The sequence below is a fragment of the Numida meleagris genome, chromosome 1 (assembly GCF_002078875.1).
Source record: "Numida meleagris isolate 19003 breed g44 Domestic line chromosome 1, NumMel1.0, whole genome shotgun sequence".
NCBI classification, from domain to species: Eukaryota; Metazoa; Chordata; class Aves; order Galliformes; family Numididae; genus Numida; species Numida meleagris.
Window position 1 is genome coordinate 120,779,352 of NC_034409.1, and position 21,204 is coordinate 120,800,555.

General features: G+C 37.9%; 1 protein-coding gene across 2 annotated transcripts in view; it reads right to left on the minus strand.

Moving 5' to 3' along the window:
* The window catches only part of EGFL6 (EGF like domain multiple 6), a 44,825-nt gene that overhangs the window by 9,211 nt on the left and 14,410 nt on the right, over positions 1–21,204 (minus strand). Inside the window, exons 5-9 of one of the 2 annotated variants that reach the window (XM_021410458.1) lie at positions 19,567–19,686; positions 16,484–16,618; positions 14,628–14,750; positions 6,723–7,052; positions 895–974 (exon numbers count right to left, since the gene is read on the minus strand). In XM_021410458.1, the coding sequence (XP_021266133.1) occupies positions 895–974; positions 6,723–7,052; positions 14,628–14,750; positions 16,484–16,618; positions 19,567–19,686 (788 nt within the window). The remainder of the gene's footprint in view (positions 1–894; positions 975–6,722; positions 7,053–14,627; positions 14,751–16,483; positions 16,619–19,566; positions 19,687–21,204) is intronic. The other variant, XM_021410466.1, reaches the window with a different exon arrangement.

Sequence of the window (21,204 nt, forward strand, 5' to 3'; positions counted from 1 at the left end):
ATAGAGTTTAATTGTTAAGTTTAGCATCATGCCATAAACTTGGCCTCGTACTTTATGAAAGAGTCTCAGGCTATGAAAAACCTTGCCAAAATGAAGAAAGCTATTAAAATGTGAACAGTTCTTGAAAGAGTGGAGAAATTCAACAGAAGATAGCAGCTGCCAGAAAGATTTATTTACAGAGTTATTGAATTATACTTGAATTCACTGGAGGGATACACATGCAGGTGTAGCTGTACTGCAAATGCTTCCAGTGAATAACCGTCATGTACATTAAAAGGTCAAATGTTGTATCCAAATCTATTTTTTGCTTTCAGTGTCAGACATTACAGCCAGGTTCTCCACTTACTGGAAGATATCACTAGCAAGTTATGAGAAACTCTATGCTTCAGCTTTCAGAAAGGCTTCCAAGAATCCTTGTTTCTTGGAAGGTGCCTACATTTGACATGGAGCCATCAATGGACATAACCAGAATCTGAAGTTTGTTCCCTCCTAAGTATTAGGCAGGAGTCAGGCTTGCTCTTTTCATCTCTTCTGCTGTCCAGTGGTGCTTGCAGAAATACAGGCCTTCCTGAAAAGTCTTAATCTCTTGATCCCTAATAATACACTCTCCAACAAAAGCTCACACAAAGCTCACTTCTGATGCAGCAGAGTCCATCCCTTCTTTCTGTAGTATTGGCATCCACACACCTATGTATTGTAGCACTAGCTGTTATATTATCTACAGTATTACATATAACTCTTTGCTTCAGGCTGCTAGACATTCTTAAGGGCTGGTGCCATAAGTATACTCTTAAGAGGTAAGGTGGATTGATCTTATAAGCAGAAATTAGTGGCAGAGACAACTAATGCCCTGGTCTTCAGAGGTACCTATATAACCAAATATAACCAATTTACCAGTTCACCAACTTGGACTACACGGCTTCTTGTTTGGAGCTGGCTTGCACTCGGATTGCTTGGAGTGAGCACAGGTCCACCTGCAAAGTATCATTTATATAGATTCTCAAGTCAGTCTATAAGTTAAATAAGGGATAAAGAGATCACAAAAGCAACAGGAAGTCTGCAGGAGCATATCTGGAAAAGATACAATATTAAAGGACCCAAAGTTAAAACAAAAACAAAAAACCCACAAACCCAATGAGTAGAATAGATCTGTAGAGTACTATTTTATGGGCATGCTTCAGAAACGGAACACCACTGGTAAGTGACTTTTGTGCTAAAGTACCTTACTAAAAACACTGATAGATTTTCCGTTATGTGCACTTGATTTCACCTTTCTGCTTTGCCAGCTACTGCACATAAAATTACATACAGTGCATTTTATACTCCTGGAAATAACATTTTGTAATAAAAAATATGGTTCAGTTTATAGCTTGAAAGTTATTTTCTAGTTGTCTGCAGTAATGCATATGCTATCCTTAAGTCTTTAATTTCTTTTTGTGTTCCTGTTAGTGGGTCTGTATTTCTTATAAATCACCAGCGGCATCAGAATGAGCTCTTTGTGAGACAACTATACTAGAAGAACAGATATGTAGCAGAATACAGGCACCCACACATTTTAAGTAGTTAACTGGGGATTGCGATGTATTTTTGTTTCTTGTTATGACTGTTTTGATCATTCCATCCCCTGGAAAATGTCTGTGCCTGTTTTTGCCTAAGTAGTCTAATCAGTCTACATGTAGAAATAACACTATATCTGGGAGAAGCAACTCACTGTCAGTAATTCTAACACAAACAATCCCAAAGTATCTAAAACTGCAGCATGTAGGAACTCTCAGAAAAAAAAAAAAATGGTTTTTGCTCTCAGTCTGACACTGCTCTCTGATGGTCAGAGCTCAATGAAAACAAACAAACAAACAAAAACTCTAAAAAACAACCAACGAACCACTTCCATCCCCAAAACTAGAGTGGGCACTGTACAAGAAATCCATCAGAATATAAGAGATAGTAAAATGAAGACTGGTTTCCTATATATACCATATATCATTGTCAGACCAAAACGAACATGCTACGTTTCTGCTACCACATCCTCCTCTGAAAGAATTACATCTGCTAGATATCTGACATCTTTTGAGCCTTTTATCTATAGCTCTGGACTGAGATGCAGCCTGAGCATTATTTGCTCACACAGTGGTCTAATTATCAGAAAAGAATGATATCAACAGCAAACATCTTGATTAATGGAGAGTTATCCTGTTCAGAATTAAGAGCCTAGAATCCATAAGGAAAGCAGTCCACTTATTTTATTGCTAAATATACCAGGAAGCCAAAACCTTCTTATCGTTCTTGGTGCTGTCAAAGGAAGGAGCTTGGTAGTTAACACAGCTGGCTAGATTATATGTTTGCGCTTTACAAATATTAAGGTATTAATTTTCCTGTGACTCTTAGCGAGTCCAGTAGTTGTTTTGTTCACACACCACAGCGTGCATATCCAGAGTATGATGTCTGGGACTTGACATTTCAACGCCCATTGCATTTTATATCTCTGTATAAAAGCAGTTCCCACTGAGTTAATAGCTGTAGTTGTGGGCGTTTATCACTTCTGGAAATCAGACCTTCGGATCTCACATCACACAGAAAATAAGGAAAAGAACGAACACAACTCAGAACTCCAAATGACAATTTTTTTCTCCCTTCCCTGCAGTTTCTGCTTCATTTTCTATGCATCTGCAACGTCTGTAATCAGTAAGACATGGTTCTGCGTATTGAACTACACCTTGCACTGCAGGGCAGATCTTTCCTTCACACTGAACAAGGCAAAGACCCCATGGAAAATACTCACTAAAATTCATTAAAGTATGTATCATAAAGTATAAGAAGAAAAAGTAAGTTTTCACAACTAACAGTAATTTTGACATTTCTTCAGTGCTGAGGGCTTTATTTTTGCTATCTTGAGCTACCACATTTTAAAAAAACTGTGATCAGTAGTTTTCATAAACCTATTTTAATATGGCCTATTTCAATAATTTAAACCTTCATATATTAATTCCTTTTTTCCCTACAGCAGTTTTCTGTGGCTCCCTATATATTTCAGATGTAGTAAAGGTTCTGTGATAAAATAACACATACACTTAAAAATAACAATTAGGATCTCTGAAAAACATGACCTATCGGTTTTTCCTAATTAACTCCTTTTCCTGGAAGACAAACAATACTGATATTAATAATACAAAAGGCAGATGCAGAATGAATACTTCAGGGAATTACACAGAGGAACTTAATGTGGTAGCAAGGGAATCATTGCTGAATAGACATCAGCAGAGGAGGAAGAAAAAAGGATGCGTAAAATTACCAGCTGTAAATCTGAGATAATCTTGTACTCCAGAGGATCATTCAATAACATTAACAATGCAAGTCATTTTAAAGCCAAACGTTCAGTCAGTTAAGTGGATGCATCGTCTAAATTTTAGTACAATAATAAGGATGAAGAGTAGCACATGGAAATTTAAAAGGGAAGGAAACAGTTAAGAAGCACAACCCAACTTGAAAGAAAAATGTAAATGGAACAACGCGTTAAGCCATGCACATAGTTGGGAAAAAAACAAAGCTATAAATAAAGTTCATATACTTAATGACACTACTGCTAGGACATAGTAGCGTGCTGTATGAAGAAGAACATCGATCTTCTTCCAGAGCTCCCTGGCAGAGTGACATCTTAGTGGCATATTCAGCATACAAACCCCTCCTATTACTAATGTTAAGTTCTAGTCAAATATGACTAGAACAAAGGGAACAGAGGAAAAAAAAGCAGATAAATCACAGTGCTTAATATTTTTAAGCAATAATAGTCACAGCCACTGCTGTCAATTGTAATGGCAATTTTGTAGAAAAAAGTTGTTTCAAATGTCCTGGCTTGGTTGAAAAAAGTCCTTGAAAAGGAACCTCACCAAACATCATCACAGAAATCTCTTGTGTATTATTTTTACTTTGATTTTGCTATGGACAAAGGATTTTTCTGATGTGTCTTCAGTCACATTGGCAACTTGGAAATGAATCCATTCCACACAGTCTGGCAGCGAGTATTCAAAAAATACTTAGAAAAAAATATCAAACCATACTCAGCTTTTCAGTGTCTGGCAATTTTTCCTGGACCTTCCAACTATGTTATGTCTGAGTTACTTCCCTCAACCCACCAATCCATCTACCACAGAAAGGCAGAAAGAGATATGAGGGCTGACTTTATGATATTTTTATCAGGCTGCTTTACTGGAGGAAGTGAAATAGCCCACAGTCTTTTATGGCACAGAATTCTGAATAAAAGTATCAATAACTTATTACAGTATTAATTATTCATATTTAGTTAATTTAGTCAAGACCTGGGCTTTATTGCGTCTTGTGAGACAATGGAGGCAAGTCACTTAATTCTTTTGTCTGAGACTCCCACATGTATTTGCCATCCAGTGAAAACTTCAACTCCAACTTGACTTCAGCTTCTCCCCCTGCTACCTTTTTCAGGGAAATTATTTATGAAGGAATCCTTAGAAGCTGGATAGAAAGCTGCATAAGCTTGTCAAGAGTGGAAGGCTGGGTAAGGAGGCAGGGTGTATCTGGTGTGGCTGTCCAGAGCAAGAGTGGTGCCCTGGATATAGAATCATCAGTTTTGGAGTCATGGCAGCATCAGCCAGAACCCTTTCACAAAAAAAATGGAGATTGAGTACAGCCTGGAGATAGGATGCAGGTCTAATCACACTGGATAGCACTATTTTTGATACTACATTGAAATGCTAGGTTGAAAGAACAGCAAAAATCACAGAACTATATAGGCTGACCTGCTGATCAGGAGATTGCCTGAGGTCCAGCTATAAAAATTATGAGTATCTCCAAGGATACGTATTTCACCTGTATTCCTGTACCAAATTTTGGCCAGCTTCGTGGTAACAAAATATTCTCCTTATATCTAATCAGAATTTCTTTTGTTGCAACTTGTATCCATTTCCTCTTGTCCTGTTCCACATGCTCCAGGCTGCTGACCTCAGTAGGGCACTGCCAGACTCACGCTGCTATGTCCATGTCCTTCCTGCAATGGGCAGTCTAAAACTGGACACAGCACATCAGATGTGGTCTCAGAAGTGCCACGTAGAGGGAAGAACCTGTGGGTTTCCTTCTTTCTAATGCAGCTTAGGGTGTGGTTGGGCTTCCTGGCCACAAGGGCACACTCCTGGCTCACAGTCTTCAACTTTTTATTCAACAATATCCTTGAGTCTTCTTCTGCAAAACTTGCTTATAAGGAGGCATCCCACATCTGTAATGTTGCGGACTACTTTTCTCTCCCTTTGCATTTGTTGAATTTCCTGATGTTCCCATCAACCCATTTCCACAGCCTGGTCAGGTCCCTCTAGAAAGCAGTACTGCCCTTTAGCATATGGGTTGCTGTCCCTAGTTTGATATTGTCAGCAAACCTGAAGTATCCAATGAACAGGCACTGTTAATATTTGCAGGAAGGGAGAAAGCTGGTGAACAAATACCTGACTTCATTCTATGTATCAGCTCCCTAGCATAATTTGGGAAAGCAATATTAAGCTACATCCCTAGTCTGAACCAAAACAGGCCAATTTCCACTCAAAATTGAAAAAAAAAAAAAGGCAATGTTAGGAGAAGAGTGCCTTAGGCAAAGAAGCTTGTATTCTCAAATGTATTGAAGTGATTAATTACACTTGTTCTTGGCTTTCATACAGTAGCAATATTGCAGACTGGAGGACTTTAAAATTTTTCCTTTAAAAAGATGTAATAAAAGAAAATATAAAATTTATTTATAGAAGTATGTGCATATGTCTTTTTGAATCCAATAGCAACAACATGTGTTCTAACTTAAGTTCCATTTGTCTTCATTTATATCATTATGAAAAACGGTGCATTAATTTTAATTAGTATGGGATAGTATTTATTGTTTTTCTATAGTTTGGAAAATAGAAAATATAATGAAAAACTATTAGCAGGGTGCATTTTTCATATTGCTTCTTTTTTGCCACCACTTTGAAGAATGCTTGACTGATCAAAATTAAAATGCATTTGAAAACTGAGAACACAGCAAGAATCTGCGTGTCATACAAGATAGCAATTAAAAGGAAACACCTGAAATCCAACTGAGAAAATACATGTCAATCTTCCTGATAAATGACTAGTGTCAAATATTAAGAGAGATACACAAGATGCATGCTCAAATACCATCAAATGTTTTAAGAGTGAGCGCGCCCATTCAGATAAACTCTCACATCTAAACAAAAGAGATAAAAAACCCCCTGTGATTCACAACATTATTTTTCTGATGGGAACGACACAAAAAAACAGTGGCGCCTATTGTATGTTCTGTATTATTTGAAACACAAGGACACCAAAATGTATGCTTTTCCTTTGAACAATACACACTATTAGAGTGATGAATATGTCTATCACAAATCAAAGCTTGTTCTTGTCTTAAGCGTAATGAAACAGCAAAACATCCTGTTTTCTTGGAGCTTCTGTGAAGAAAATGGGGAAAAGCTATATGTAAGCTGCTGTGAAAGAACAGCTGGCAGAGTGCCTGCCAGGATGGCACACTCCCTTCTGGCAACATTGACTGCAGACAGTTTCCTCTAAAAGGGAGATTCACTAGCTTTAATCTCACTGTAGGTATATTAGATCGACTTTCAGTTTCTATAGAATAGCTATAATGTCTGGTGACTATTTTGTTCATATTTATATATATATACTTAAATTAAAACTAGTATAAAAATTAAGAAACTTACAGAAGACATCTCCTCTAAGGCTTTGCTCATGGTCAATCTGATTCTCATAATCTTCCTTCTCTTCCCCATCTGTCTCATCGACTCTCTCTTCTATAGTAACTTCAGTTTCTTTCTCTCCCGCAGTGTAGCTCCCACCAAGATCAAATCCGCCTTCATAGTCCAGCGATTGCAGATGGGTCTTAGAAGCTGGTGTCATGACTGCTTCTGGGATCGCATTCTTGACTGCTTTATGCTTTGTCACACTGTTTTTATGTGCAGGAAGTTTCTTAATAGTGTCCTTAGCTGTTCCAGGAATTCTTGGAATTTCCTTCACTGATTTTTCAGGGATAGCTAGGAACCAGAAGAAAATAATAAATATTCACCTAATGAATCATTCAGCAAACACGTTTATAAATGGCACCACATTGTCCTTTATAATATCCAGAGACTCATACAGCTAAATTCTCAACCATGAGAGATTTAAGTTCAGCTCTGTACTGAACTATGTATACGTTTGCCTCTGTTGTACAGATGGCTCTCTGATTTAGAACTGTAGAAGCACAAAATGGTGTGAGTTGGAAAAGAGCTTTAAAGACCATTTAGTTCCAGCTTCCCTGATCCATTAGACTGGGCTGCTCAAAGCCCCAGCCTTGAGTGCCTCCAGGGATGGGGTATCCACAGCTTCTCTGGGCAGCCTGTGCCAGTACCTCACCACCCTCTGAGTAAAGAATTTACCACAAGCTATAGTGGAAACACAAAAGTGACCCTCTCTTACAACCTCATTTGGCCTCCTGTGTAACACAGGCCACAGAGCTCCTTGTATTCAACACTTTCATACAAGAGCTTGGAGGAAAAATTAACTTTCTTCATTTTGTGGACTACTAAAAATTGTCCATAGAGACGTGATTTCCTACAAAACAAATGCCAGCCTACTAGCAGTGAGAATTTTTCTTAGATATCTTTTGTGAACTCCTCTGCCCTAACATCCCTTGCACCACAGGCTGAAAAACACTGAAATAAAGCATATTTTGAGGGGAGATGCATCAAGCTGATCCATCACATTTCATTCAGTTCTAAAGGATAAAGCATTAAAACTTCAGAGAGGCATCCAAGAACTCCAAATCATTATCTTGAAATTCCAAGTTGGACTAGAACATAAATACACAATTTCCTCAGATATTTACTATTTTATGATTCCTCTTGACTGAAAAATAATAAAAGGATATCCAGCATTGGAGTATCTTGCAACTTCTGATCCTGCTCAGAAACACGAAGGTCAGAACTGAAAAAGTTAGAGTGGAGTAAAAGTCAACCAAGATTGCTCAAATCTGTAAAATAAAAGACATAAATCTGAATTTGTGGGTTTTCCCCATTTTTGACCCATAATAGAGCATAATGAAGTCAAATACCCTCCATATGCAGGCAGCAAACTTCAAAACACTTAGTGATAAGAGGATATTTTTCTATTTACTTAGCAGCCATGATTTTCACATTATGCTTTTCTTCTCAATATACTGTGTCTCAAGACAAAAGCCTTTTGTTTCTTTTCAAATTCTATTATTCTCTCTACAATCATCAAACTATGTTGGGATGCTTGAATGAGGGACTATTTTTAATAGAAAAGCCCATTTGAAGATACAATTCCGTAGATGCAGGGAGCCAGAACTGATTTTCCAGCAGTGATGAAACCCAGAAGCAGTGCAAAGGGCTCCTTTTGGGTGGTCCTGTGTGGAGCCAGGAGATGAACTCAATGATCACTGTGGGTCTCTTCCAGCTTGGGATATTCTGTGATTCTATGATTCACTGATACTCTTTTCTGTGTGTTTCTTTTCACATAAGCAAAGAGGAACAGAAGAAAAAACACCACTTAATGAAACAAAGCTGTAGTCTAGTAGGAGAGGAAAATTCCCAGAATTTATATTAATTCCTGGATAATATAACCCTAATCAATGTGAATTTGTCAGATTTTATTTAAAGCAAATGCAGCTACATTTTATATTTAGTATCCCAGTACAATTTGACTCTTGGTTAATTCACTGGAAGGTTCAGATTTTCTGAGATTTTCTGAGATTGCAGTTGGAGGCATAAAATAAATGATTGCCAATAAAACACAAAGTAAATCAAAACTGAAATTTTTGTTTTTCTTGTCCTTTGAATAAATCCCGTAGCCTTGCTTGCCAGACACTGGCAAGTTAACTCTACTAAACAAGCCTTTCCCCTGGAGAATGATATTCTGAAGGTTATATGTAATTCAACTGCTGTGGTTTTCTGAGTCTAACCTCAGAATGCAGCAATAAAAATTATCAGGAAGAACTCATTCCAAACAAATTTCCTCTTGACAATCAGTAACAAGAAACTGCAGGCTGTTAATAAACAGGCTATGGAAGTTTTCAAGCCAGGTAGACTGCTTGGCAACCTGAACATCTGCTTTTAGTTCCTACTTTGAAGTCTTCCCAGTGAAATGAAAAATTTTTACAGCTTAACATAATAACCTCCATGATGTCAGAAAACCAATCTTCTTGTATGTGTAAAACTAAGCAGTGTAGAAAATCAACTGACAGGTGTGACAGAATATAGGGATGAAAGTATATAATCCCCACATGCGTGCAGACTCCAGTTTGCTGGTAGTATGAAAATCTTCATGTTCATATTTTAAATCATGGACAATGAGGGACTAGACATCAAACATAGTTCAGGATATATTATGAGTATCCTTCTAATCTGTATTCATCTAAAGAATAGCCTGAGGTGTGGATTTAAGGCTTTTTATGTCTACCCATAAACTGCAGTAAGAACAAACCAGTCTAAGGATAGGACACTAAAACTCAGTCTGTCCTGCAGAATCTGCAGCCCATGCACTTGCATGAATACACAGGTTGCTGAGATGCCACAGCTGAGGCAGAAATATCTCAGGATCCTTTGCGCCGATAGACAAGTATTTCTCACAAACATTTGTGCATTTATGCAACTCTGATCACATAGGGAATTTTAGAAACTCAAAAGAAATGAAATGCATTTAATCCCAGCTCCTCTTTATGCACCTTCCGATGGGAAGCATGCGGATTGAGACCTCCTGTTCTTACAGTCTATAAATGCAGACTGTTTGAAAAATATCTCAGCTTCCAAAAGTATTTTATTTCTTTGAATCACAAGGAATTGCGATAAGAGGTGGAAAAACAAAAGCAAATGGTGGCTGAGGGCTAGAAATAAAACTTTTCTAACATCAACTGCTGTGGAAGGCTATAAGACCACAGATATATGGTATAAGATGTCTAATGGCTATGTTGTGAAAGTTGAGTTGGAAAAAATTTAGAGAACAGATGTCAGCCTCCTTTCTCTGTGCTGTATTGTGTGAAGGGAAATGCTCTGGGGATGGTACAGAAGAGGGTCAGGCAGTAAACTTTTCCTCACACGTGTCCTGTGACTGCAGCCGATGTTGAGCAGGGCTCTGAGAGCAGAAGAACTACAACAGGAGATGGCTTTGCTCTGCACAGACAGACACTGCACTGCTTTCACCTTGCACCTAGAAAGAGATTCAAAAACCCAGGAAGTGATAAGCCTGGAGACTGCCTTACAAGTTCTTTTGTAGTTGTCTCTGTAGCTTCGGTATATAGAAGTGGGAGAGGGGAAAAGCGACACAGGCAACCATTTACGGCATTTAGGGGGTCTGTGGATGTGATTACAGATTAAATTGACAGTTTCAGAAATCATTCTAAAAAGTTCTAAAGCTCATAGTGAAGGATACCTCTTTCAGAGAATCCTAAGTTTTAATACATATTTTAATACAGAGATTGTAGACTACAAGCACCATCATCTTCAGTATTACACACCAAGGGATGACAGCAGTATTTGAGTCCATACTGAATTGAATTATAAGGACCTGACAAGTGATATGGCTAGAATGGCTTTTTAAACTTGGAAATCGTATGATGCCAACCCTAATTTTTCTCAGAGCTGGCAAGCTAATAGAAAAACAGAATTATATATAGGTTTTAAAGTTTACTTATGAGCAAAACTGGAACCTGAGTAATATAAAAGGGACAAAGAGAGTTTACGTGGCTTTGTGTTGCCATTTAGATATCCAGCAAAGCATAATGAAGAACAGAAACCTCTGCCTCCAGCAGGGCATTAAAAGGAGTGCCATTGTTGAACATTTTAAGAGTAATGCCTGAAGGACGGAGGCTTTAAGCTAGTTTTACATTTTCCTGTTATTTTGTAGCTTCCTATAGGAAAATTAAATTAAAGATAGGTTCATGTTTCCCCAGGAATCTTAATTGCTTATGGAACCTTCTGGGACCCCACTCTTAAATAAAAGCTGGAATACACATTGAAGCATATGGTGAGGGAAATGTGGTTTTTCAATTCACAATAGGAAATCAGGAAACATATGAACCTGAGAAAAGCAACAGATTGCAGCAAGATAGAGGCCAAATGTGGAAATGGCTAGGACCCTTTTAGGGAGCACTGGAAAGCTCACACTTCTATAAATTCTCAAATGAAACGTGAGCTAGAGACAATTCAGAAGTAGTGTCCAACATTTCACATCTATCTGAACGCTGAATGGATAAAAGAATGCCTGAGAAACCTTGGGTCATATTCAGACAAGCAGCACTGATTGCAGCCTGATGTCTCAGCAGCTTTCTGCTGAGTTAGCATATTGATATATAAATTGCATAAATCTCCCCACCTTCTGTACAAAGACGAATTTTACATTACATTATAATTTTACATTATCTCACTGATTACATTATTTGGTAGCAGGAGGAGATGTAGTCACAGAAGTTTCATTATAACCAATGTGCTTAGTTCCTCTCACTTCATAGTCTGAAAATTAAGCTATATATTAAAATATTTTTCATTTGTTATAAAACGCTAATGCTGCTGCCATGGTAACCAGTTCATTATATACTTTAGACAATTGCTATGAAGAATTAATGGTTCCTAGTGGAAATGGGATTCTCACCCCGTGGGAATAATTATACACAGTACTGAGGGCATATTTGAGAAGCCTTTCTTTTATCTGCAGCAGAACCCCAGGCACATCTGCTGGGAGCTGGAATTGGCTGCAGGAGCTGCAGTCACTACCACAGCCTCGATCCCCCACATTCCCAGGATGGTGTTCTCAGTCTATCAAACCCAGCAGCAAAACCCCCTCTGACTTCAGCGAAGCCAAAGATTTTCCACAATTGTCTTAGAACATGGAGAAAACTTTGCATTTCAGTGTGGACCGGTATATCTAATCAGCGTTCTTGTCACTATTTGAACAAACATTTGCCCAGATAACAAAACACATCTTGCCCCCCTCTGTTACACTGCTCATTTTTTTTGACAATTCTGGTTTAAATCAACTATCGAAACATTCGAAGACACCCTTCTCCCTCAAAGGTGGTGTATGTGTGGGAACTAACACTTGAGAAACCAGTCTCTTTTTAGCATTGCTGCTTTTCACGCGTATATACCACTGACTTTTTTTTCTCTCTATTGCTGTATTCCGATTTGTAGTTGGATCCTTGCTTTTTGACTTTCTGCCAACTGCTCTGATTTCTCATTGCCGTGTCTTACTCCTCTATCCTCTCCTGCATTACTTTTATTTTCTATTTAGTATGTTTTAAGTTTATGAATGCACAGCTTCTTGCTCTTCTAAACAACAAATGGAATTCAGTAATTGGAAATAGGACATGAGGAAGTGTGTAGAGAATGAACAATTTAACAGAAATGCCAGTGAAAAAAAGGAAATCATCCATCTTCAGCATTTTTTTAAATAGGGCTAGACATTAAAAAGTGTGCAATAGCCTTTCCATAAGCAAAATATTTCCCTTGTTCATATTTAAGCAAGCATTCCTCTTGCATTGTTTCTGCTTGAGGAAAGAGTAACTAGGTCAAAATGAGATTTTCCTTTGAAATTTTCAGCTTCTCATTAAAAAGGGAAAAGCAGAAAAACGCAAGCCCTTTTGCCCAGAGATATATTTGCTCAACGTTTACTGATGATGCACTTCATTTTAACAGAGCCATATTGAGGTGTGTATTATCAATTTGTTCTAATATTCACCCAGGTCTCAAGACTCATTGTGTCTTTCTTTTGTAGTCAGCTGCAATGATAAATCACAACGGATGTGGTCTAGCAAGGAAACTGGCTCATAACTGGAATTTGAGAATGACAAACCTTCCAAACAGCTCTGCTGAGTTCCAAACCAAGCCTTTCAGTACCAGCCAGGTTTTTGTGTGTTTAGTTCTTCTCATCAAAAGTCTGCATTTTTCACTGGAAGTAGAAACTTTATAGAAGTTTAACGTAGGAGTTAAACTCTGTGTTTTTTTATTTTCCCAAATACAGTTTTAGTCCTACTAAGGCATCCACTTGCTTTGTGTTTAACTTATGTTAGTGTGCTCCAATTTTACAATGATAGGTACCAAAATAATTTCAGATGATAATATCGGATAGAAAACTCTTCACTGGGCTTATTACTCACTTTACTTTTCACTGGACTATCTCAGATCTTACCTTAACTTTGGGTTTTAAAAGCTGTATTTGCATAACTCTAAAAACAGTGTGGAACATTGAAGTTACATTTCAAGGTTGCACCAACAGCATGACTGCTAAGAGATATTGTAACAAAAGCATGAAGAATAAATACCTAAAACTTTTATGCCTGAAAGAATGCAATGAGTATACCAAAGGAGAAACAGCATGTATACACATACATATATATATGCTATTTATATACATGTATGTATGCATGCACGTATACAGTTTTGGCATAGCACTGTCAAATTCTTAATCTATCAAAAAACCTAAATCCATCTGATGGAAATCTGACACTTGGGGTCGACCCAGGCAAGGATCTTTATTTGTAGATGCCCAATACATTCTTACAGAATAAAGATATAGAAAAAAATGTAAAATAACTCAGACCTGAGAGACAAAGGATACAAATGCCTTTGGAGTCGGAACCATTGATTTCAAACCAATGCCAATACAGAGAGAGTATATTTAAAATTAAACGCAGAAAGGATTAGGATCGATAAACTCTCATACAGATAAAGTGTATCTCAAATAGTACAAATATCAACGCTGATGCAATATTGGAGGTTTCAACTACCATTATGATGGGAGTAGGAACATGAGTAATAGACTCATAGGACATCAGAGTTCATGAATAATAATAACGCATATCTGATCATGGACTACTTGGGGAAAAAAAAAAGAGGAAAAAAAAGGTTTATATATTATGTAGACTTCATGTGCTATAGACAAGAGCTTTAAAAATATCTGCACATCTATTATTCAAAAAATTTGAATATCTCCTGAGGAAAACATCTCTAATGACATTGTGAGTAAAATCTCTGCCATCTTTAGTAAAGATACTAAATAAAAAGATTCATTTTAAATATAAAGAGCAGCGTTTTCCATCTTTCTTCTTGAAGGGTCACATTCAGTTAGAAACAGACAATAACATCTTTAAAGAAAGTCTTTAATATTCAATAGACAAAGGCAAAATTATAAGTGAAAATAATTTAGCACAGGAGTCATGGCTTTCCTCCTTTCTCTCATTTTTTTCTAAGTTAAATTGAACCTCTTCTGGAAGGAATTTAGCAGCCCTCCAAGAGGCTAGTTCTGAAAATTTAAAGAAAATATATGATTGATGTTTTAAAGCTATTTTCCCTGTTTCTTCAGGGATAATCCTCTCCTCTGTTCTGCTTGAGATTTCAAGTGATACTGTGGAGATTCATAGGCAAAATTAATTTGAGCTAATAATACTTGTATTAACCATGCGATGACATGTAATAAATATACAATCTCATGGAGAGGTTTGCCTTGGTGGATATTACAGCACTTTTCAGCATGCTCTTTCCTAGAAAACAGCTTGTAACCATCAATTATTGCAGAAAAGCAAGATTGTACTGTTCTTAGCATCCGGAGGTACTCACCAGCACAATCAAATCCATTTCCTCGGTAGCCCTGTTTACATTTGCATTTGAAGGATCCCTCTGTGTTGAGGCACTCTGCGTGGAGGTTACACCTGTGTGCGGTTGTCACACATTCATTTACATCTAGGGAAAGACAGAAGTACCTTAGTGAAAAGTGTTGACACTCAAGCTGCACGACAGCCTGCTTGTAGCTGTATTGCAAGCACTGGAGTTACTGGTGGTAAGATGGTCCAGAGGCCATTGGAGGTGGAAAAATTCACACTAAAAGAGAATGCTTAGTTTCAGCTCCAGTCGCACAGCTATAGGCTTATATGTCCATGGAAAACATCCCAATAAAGGCAAAGTGAATGTAGCGGTCTTTTGAATGAGAACAGGATTCAAACTGTAGGTTGTACATTGTATTCTGTTAAGATAATGCATCACAAAAATGTGTAATGTCGATGAAAATAATTCACCAAGTCTTCCCCACTCTTTCATTCACTCTAGAAATGAAATTGAAACTAAGAATGGGCAGGCCAAGATCTTGAGATCTTCCCTCTACCTCAAACACTCCAGGCATACATATGGTGCTGCATGAAAAAAGTACAAATAGAATTTCAGTAGAAAATACTATGTTCAGCTGACAACAGAAGGTACAAGCACCAAGAGTAACTGATTTTGTTCTCCTTTATCACTATTTATCACTATCACAAACATGTTTCTGATTTCTCCCACATGAGGGAGTCAAGCCATTGCACAAATATTTGCACCACTAGCATTTAACCTAGATTGCTTCATTTTTAGCAGCTGATAGGTCCCAGGCATAATGTAGGTCAGGCAGAACACAAGCAGCAGGAAGATTGACTCAAAAATACTGAATGTCTGAGAGCAGGATTCAGGTTTCCAGATAAAATCCTGACAGCCTCTCAGTCTTTCCCCCATACACACATGTTGTATAAAAATGTAAGCATTTTTTCCTCTTTAAAACTGGAGCAACTTACAATCTGAAGATCTAATTCCAGTATCCAGTATCCAAAACCTGCTTCAAGATCTCCTTCCCACCCTTAAGGGCCAATCTCGAGCAAATAAAACAGAAAACATGAATTTGCTTTTGGATGTGTTGTTGTTACAACTCTTGCGGGCTCTCAGGTAGTGAACTGCTTGAACAATACAGCTGCAGGGCCACTGCAGAACCTTACTCTTTGCCATTCTTTCCCCATTAGTTAAAGGATTGAAATGGAAATAAAGGCGTTCTGATGTTTGTTTTAACCACGCCGGGTAGATCAAGATAACTTTTTCCCTACATTTCTGCTTGGGAGAAACAAGGACATGCAAATGAGACTTGAAAAGTAACTAAGACCTACTATTTTCGTACATTTTTTTTTTTAAAGTTCTGTACTGTCCATCCAAACAACTGTTTTTACTGTCATGAAGTGACTTGATTCACATTGCTGATTAACTACACACAGAAAATATAATAGAAAAAGATTGTGAGACTGCTTAGGCATCACAGGTTGAAAGTCAAAAGGATGAAATGGGCTCTTTAACTACAACCGTACCAAAGCTAGCACCTTCTTGGAGTTCGTCAACTGTTGTTAACATAGAACACGCTTTTGTACATCACTCGCAAGGGCCTAAAGATTACTTGGTACAAGAAGGCAATTTAATTTGCAAGTACCAGTGATCAGGTTTTTAACAAAGCCACAGAGAAAACCAAGACAAAAGCTCCAAGACTCATGAAAAATACTCTTAGTGACATTTCTAAGGTAGCGTCTCCAGACCAGACCAACATACTTCAGACAATGACAGGAAAGTTGCGTTATGTGGGAATGAAAAAAGGAAAAATGGAGAAATAAATTTAATGGGCTAAATCTTACCTACACAGTCATAATGGCCGCTGATGTATTTCAGTTCATAACCAAGTTGGCACTTGCAGTAGTAGCTTCCAAATGTGTTGACGCATCTGCGATTGAAAGAGCAGACAGCTCTGCCAGTGGAGCATTCATCAATATCTAGAGCAGGAACAGGGACACTGGTGAGATCCAGAAGGTAAAATGGTCAAGCAAGAATTAGTTGGGATTTGCACAGGTATGCTTTGGTCTTGACTATCACACAGTGTTCAATAAATAAGTCCTATAATGAATACACTTGGGAATGGCTTTTGCATGTGTAAATATGAATGAAACAGCAAAACGTCCACTCGCTTAATAGAAGATTTTGAGACCTGAGATGGCAAAAGCCATGCTAACTGACTGTAGGGACTCTCCTCTGAGGTCAATGATTTGCCGTAAGGTCACAAAACAGTTCACGGAGGGACTTCTGAAATTCCATGATTTCTCTGAGAAAGGAAACATCAGAGAACAGTTTAAGAGAAAGCCTCAGAAGCAGGAAACAGAGCAGAAAGGAGCAGCGGTAGCAGCTCTTTCTGCTGAATCTCTGCACTTTCCCTTGCTGGGCTAAGTCAAGGCAGAGACTGCAGACTGCAAGTGCTCTGCCCAGCAAGGTAGGTAACAGTGGCAGATGTTCTGGAGAGACAAGGCAGCTTGGTATGGGAGGAAATGAAGAACACTGTTAAACAGTCACTGTAATTAAATGTTATCAATTTAATTCAGGAATGATGCAGCTTCTTAGGAGGATTAATCTAAGACAAATAGCCAGGGATCTTCAAACGTTTACCTGTCTATAGCATTTCTATGACTAACACCCGAGTATGAAGAGTATCTTAGAATCTTTTACACATCCACTATGCTATATGGCAGGAAGTTGCTCTCTCATTTTAGAGATGGAGAACAGGTGGTAGAAAAGAGTGACCTAACACAAGTTGCATAGGAAGAAGGGGTATGCTATTTCTAACCACTGGATATATCTTTTTGTGTGTTTTACCTTCTATCAATCTGTACCAGCATTCCTCCAAATCCATTTGGGCAAGCAAATAGACTCAATACAAGAGATTAAAAATAACTGCTTGAATAATTCAGGAAGAGAACCACTTATCTTGTCAATTCTATTTAATAACACATGTCAACAGTGTTCACCTTCAAGTAGCTCTTAAACAATTCAAACAAAAAATAACTTGCTTGCTGGTAATCTGAGAGCCTTGCTGATTCTTCAAAGCTGAATATTTCCAATTACAAATTAATTTCATTTGAAAGAGAGAAATAGTGTTCTCATGTTGGAGTGTTTACAGTTTGGAAATTAAGCGAAGTATCCATATGGGCTTACTCTGTAGTTCCTAAAAATGAAAAAAATAGCCTCATGCTATAAGACATTCATACTTGACTTGATACTATAGCTGTACATTAAGGAGAATAATTCACACAGTATCTGTCCTTGTATATAGCACTGCCTCTTGGATAATGCATTCATTTACTTTTTGAAATGTTAAGCATAGTATTGTTTAGGCCATTAGAGCTAAAATTCATTTCTACATCTGACATGTCAAACTTCTCAACATTTAAAACATTCTTTAAGGTGGAGATACCACTCAACCAGTAAGAACTGGTAAGCAGCATCTGACATGGTGCTGCTACTGTTATTCCTCCTGCCCACGCCACCCTTTATAATCTGGAGGACTTGTACAATTGTTAGAGAAATACCATAATGCAACGTGAAATCAGGTATGTTGTTAAAGACAGTGTAGTAAATAGCACTTATTGCAAAAACTTGTTCAAATTTTGGGCAACTCTGGGAAATGAAACATTTCCCAGCTGCGATTTTCCATCTTCTATTAAATTTAAAACAATTTAGCAGATAGCATCCAATCTGAAAAATAAATGCTTCCATAGCCTTTCAGGTGTGTTTGCAATTACCAACAACAGCAATTTTCCAGCTTTGGAAATGTTTCTGTGCTGCTCCTGTGTACATTGAGAGGTCTTGCTCACCTGAACCAGCCTCACCATAGACCTCCATGGACAGAGGAGTCCCACTTCAGCTCAGTCCTGGGCCTTGAGTTCCTGTCCAAAATGTGCTGCAGTCAAGCCCATTTCCAGTTCTGTCCCTGCATGGGCCTCAGGACAACTCTGTTGGTAGCTTTTCTGCAGATCCATCTCCTGGATGGACTTCTTGGATGCACCTTGCAGCCTTATCACCATCCAGTCTTCCAACTCTTGACCAGACTCCTTGCACAGACACTGGACCTGATTTATCACCTCACCTCATCAGCCCTGTTATTAGCCCTGGTCAGCCAGTGTGATCAGATGCTGTGGGAGAGGGCACTGGTCAGTGCAGACATAGCACTGCTGGTGCTGGGATCACCCATGGCTCCCAGCTCATCCCCTTCAGGGAACAAGCCTGCTACTGCTGCTCCCTGACGTGTACTTCACTGCCTCTTCTTCTCCATTTTGGGATGGTCCCTGCTTTGGAGCATTCATTTCATGTCCACTGATGTTTTGACATTAGTTTAGCTTCAGTATTAAAATGGGTACCATTTCAACACTGGATTACAATGCTGTAGCCCTGCCTCACCAGATAGCAATGTAAAATTGTTGTTACTGAACGGTACCAAGTGTTATGAAGCAATGCTATCTTATCACAGGAAATCCCTAGGTAAAATGATGTTGAGGCTTCTGTAGAAAAATACAGAAGTTTCTATTGTGGGTCGTCACAATATAGAAAAAAACATCCAAACGTAACTCCCAAATCCTATAATGCATTATGTCACTGGGATAGCTTCCTGCATTGCAGTCAGCAGTTTCAGAGAAACAGAGAATCTCTTAATGACTACAGTATCTGTCAAACAATTTTATTATTATTGTGGATGAAACTAGCCCCAAGAATTACACTGCCAATATTATAAAAAGTATTATTGTAAGAGCATGCAAACTTTACATCGCACTGTAAGTAACAAGAAGCATTACTGAAGCTAGTGAGGCGGGCTAAATACTTATTACTCTTTTCCCAAACTCTTGAGTTTTTAGGGATCCTCTACAAAAAAAGCTGAGAGTGAGTTCTCTAACCGTACCAATGCATGTCCTTCCATTCGGTCCCAAATGAAGGCCAGCTGATGGACAAAGACATTGTACCTCCTCTTTGACTTCCTCACATCCATACTGGCAATTTGCAATGGCACATGTCCTAGAGCCTGAAAACAGTATCAAAAATCATAAAAAGAGCAAAAATCTAGGCTGGTAACACACACTTCATTATTAATTTAGATCTGAATGACTGCAGAAAATTAATTAGAACAAAATCCCATTCATCATTAGTCAAGCTGTTTATACATTAACATATTAGCAATACATTTCATGAGATAGATCTTAAATTCCCCCTCCTCTTCATTTGCTTCTTTCCCTGCCTGCTCTTATTCCTCATTTTTTCTCCATTACCCGTTCTGACTTGCTATTATCATTTAGATGCAGACAGAACTGTTCAAACATCGAAAAATAGGCTTTTTACATTTTCCATCACTTCAGCTTTTTATCACACAGAAAACTACAGTTCAGTAGAGAAATGTTTTTATTGCTTAACATTTAACATGCTCTTAGTACAGACTTTGATTCTTAAAATTACTTAAAAATTTCTTAGCCTGATGGACTTTGAAGGTGCACTTTATTTTGATCCTTTATGGAACAGATACTTGAATCTAATGAGGCACTAGTCAGTACACAAGTCTTGTTTGTCAGAGATTGCCTAGGAAAGTGAATTACTGGAAATAATTTTGATTAGCCTTTAAACAGAAATATAAGTGTTTAGATCTTGCCTGAGAGAGTGTTATGAGAGGCTAGAAAAGCAAACCAAATGTAATAAGTACGTAAGGAGATTAAGTCTAAAATCCTGAAAATACCTGCATGCATTAGTATTATGATGCCAAGGAGAGAAGCAGCATTTGGAAGTGTTTACTAGAAGAGTTGGAGACGTGTGCCAAGGTATTATTTTCCACTACATCACTTTGATTGCATTCAGGGAAACACAAACTTTATTATATAGGTTCTTTCTAACTGGAAGGCCTGCAACAGTTGTCAAGTTATCTGAGACAAAACCAACTGCGAGACCTTGAGTACTGGCTCATCACTTAAGGAGAAAAAGATACTAATTTTATTTTAAAATGCAACTCATTCATTGGTAGAGGCACAAGAAGGTTCAAAATGTGTGTAATGAAGTGCATAGAAAGTCACTGATGTGTGCAGGTGTACCTATAGCTACAATGCATATTCTGTTGCTACTAAAATTAACCTGTATATTCTGTGCTAAAATTATTTTTCTTAAGATGGTTTGCTTAGGCTCTGAGGATAAGTGATAAAATTGACTATATTTGAAATAGGGTTTTACTTTAGTATTGATGAAGAAGTACATAGTAGCAGCAGGTAAGATTAAAAAACATGGACATACTTTTGTCACAGTATCTACCTCCTAAGCGGCGATAAAGAAACTTACTAAATATTCTTCTTCAATTGGTCATTCTCTGTTTTCTTCCTCTTTTGTCTGAAGCTCCTATTGTTGGCCAAGTTAAGACAGAATATTAGCTTAGACAAACTACTAGTATGATTTAGCACAGCAATTCCTGCAGAATTCAGATGACTTTGCTTTAGGCACTGACCTACACTCTACATGAAGCAATGGTTCTCTGTGGCCAAAACCCAAACATTTCTGATACCGTCCT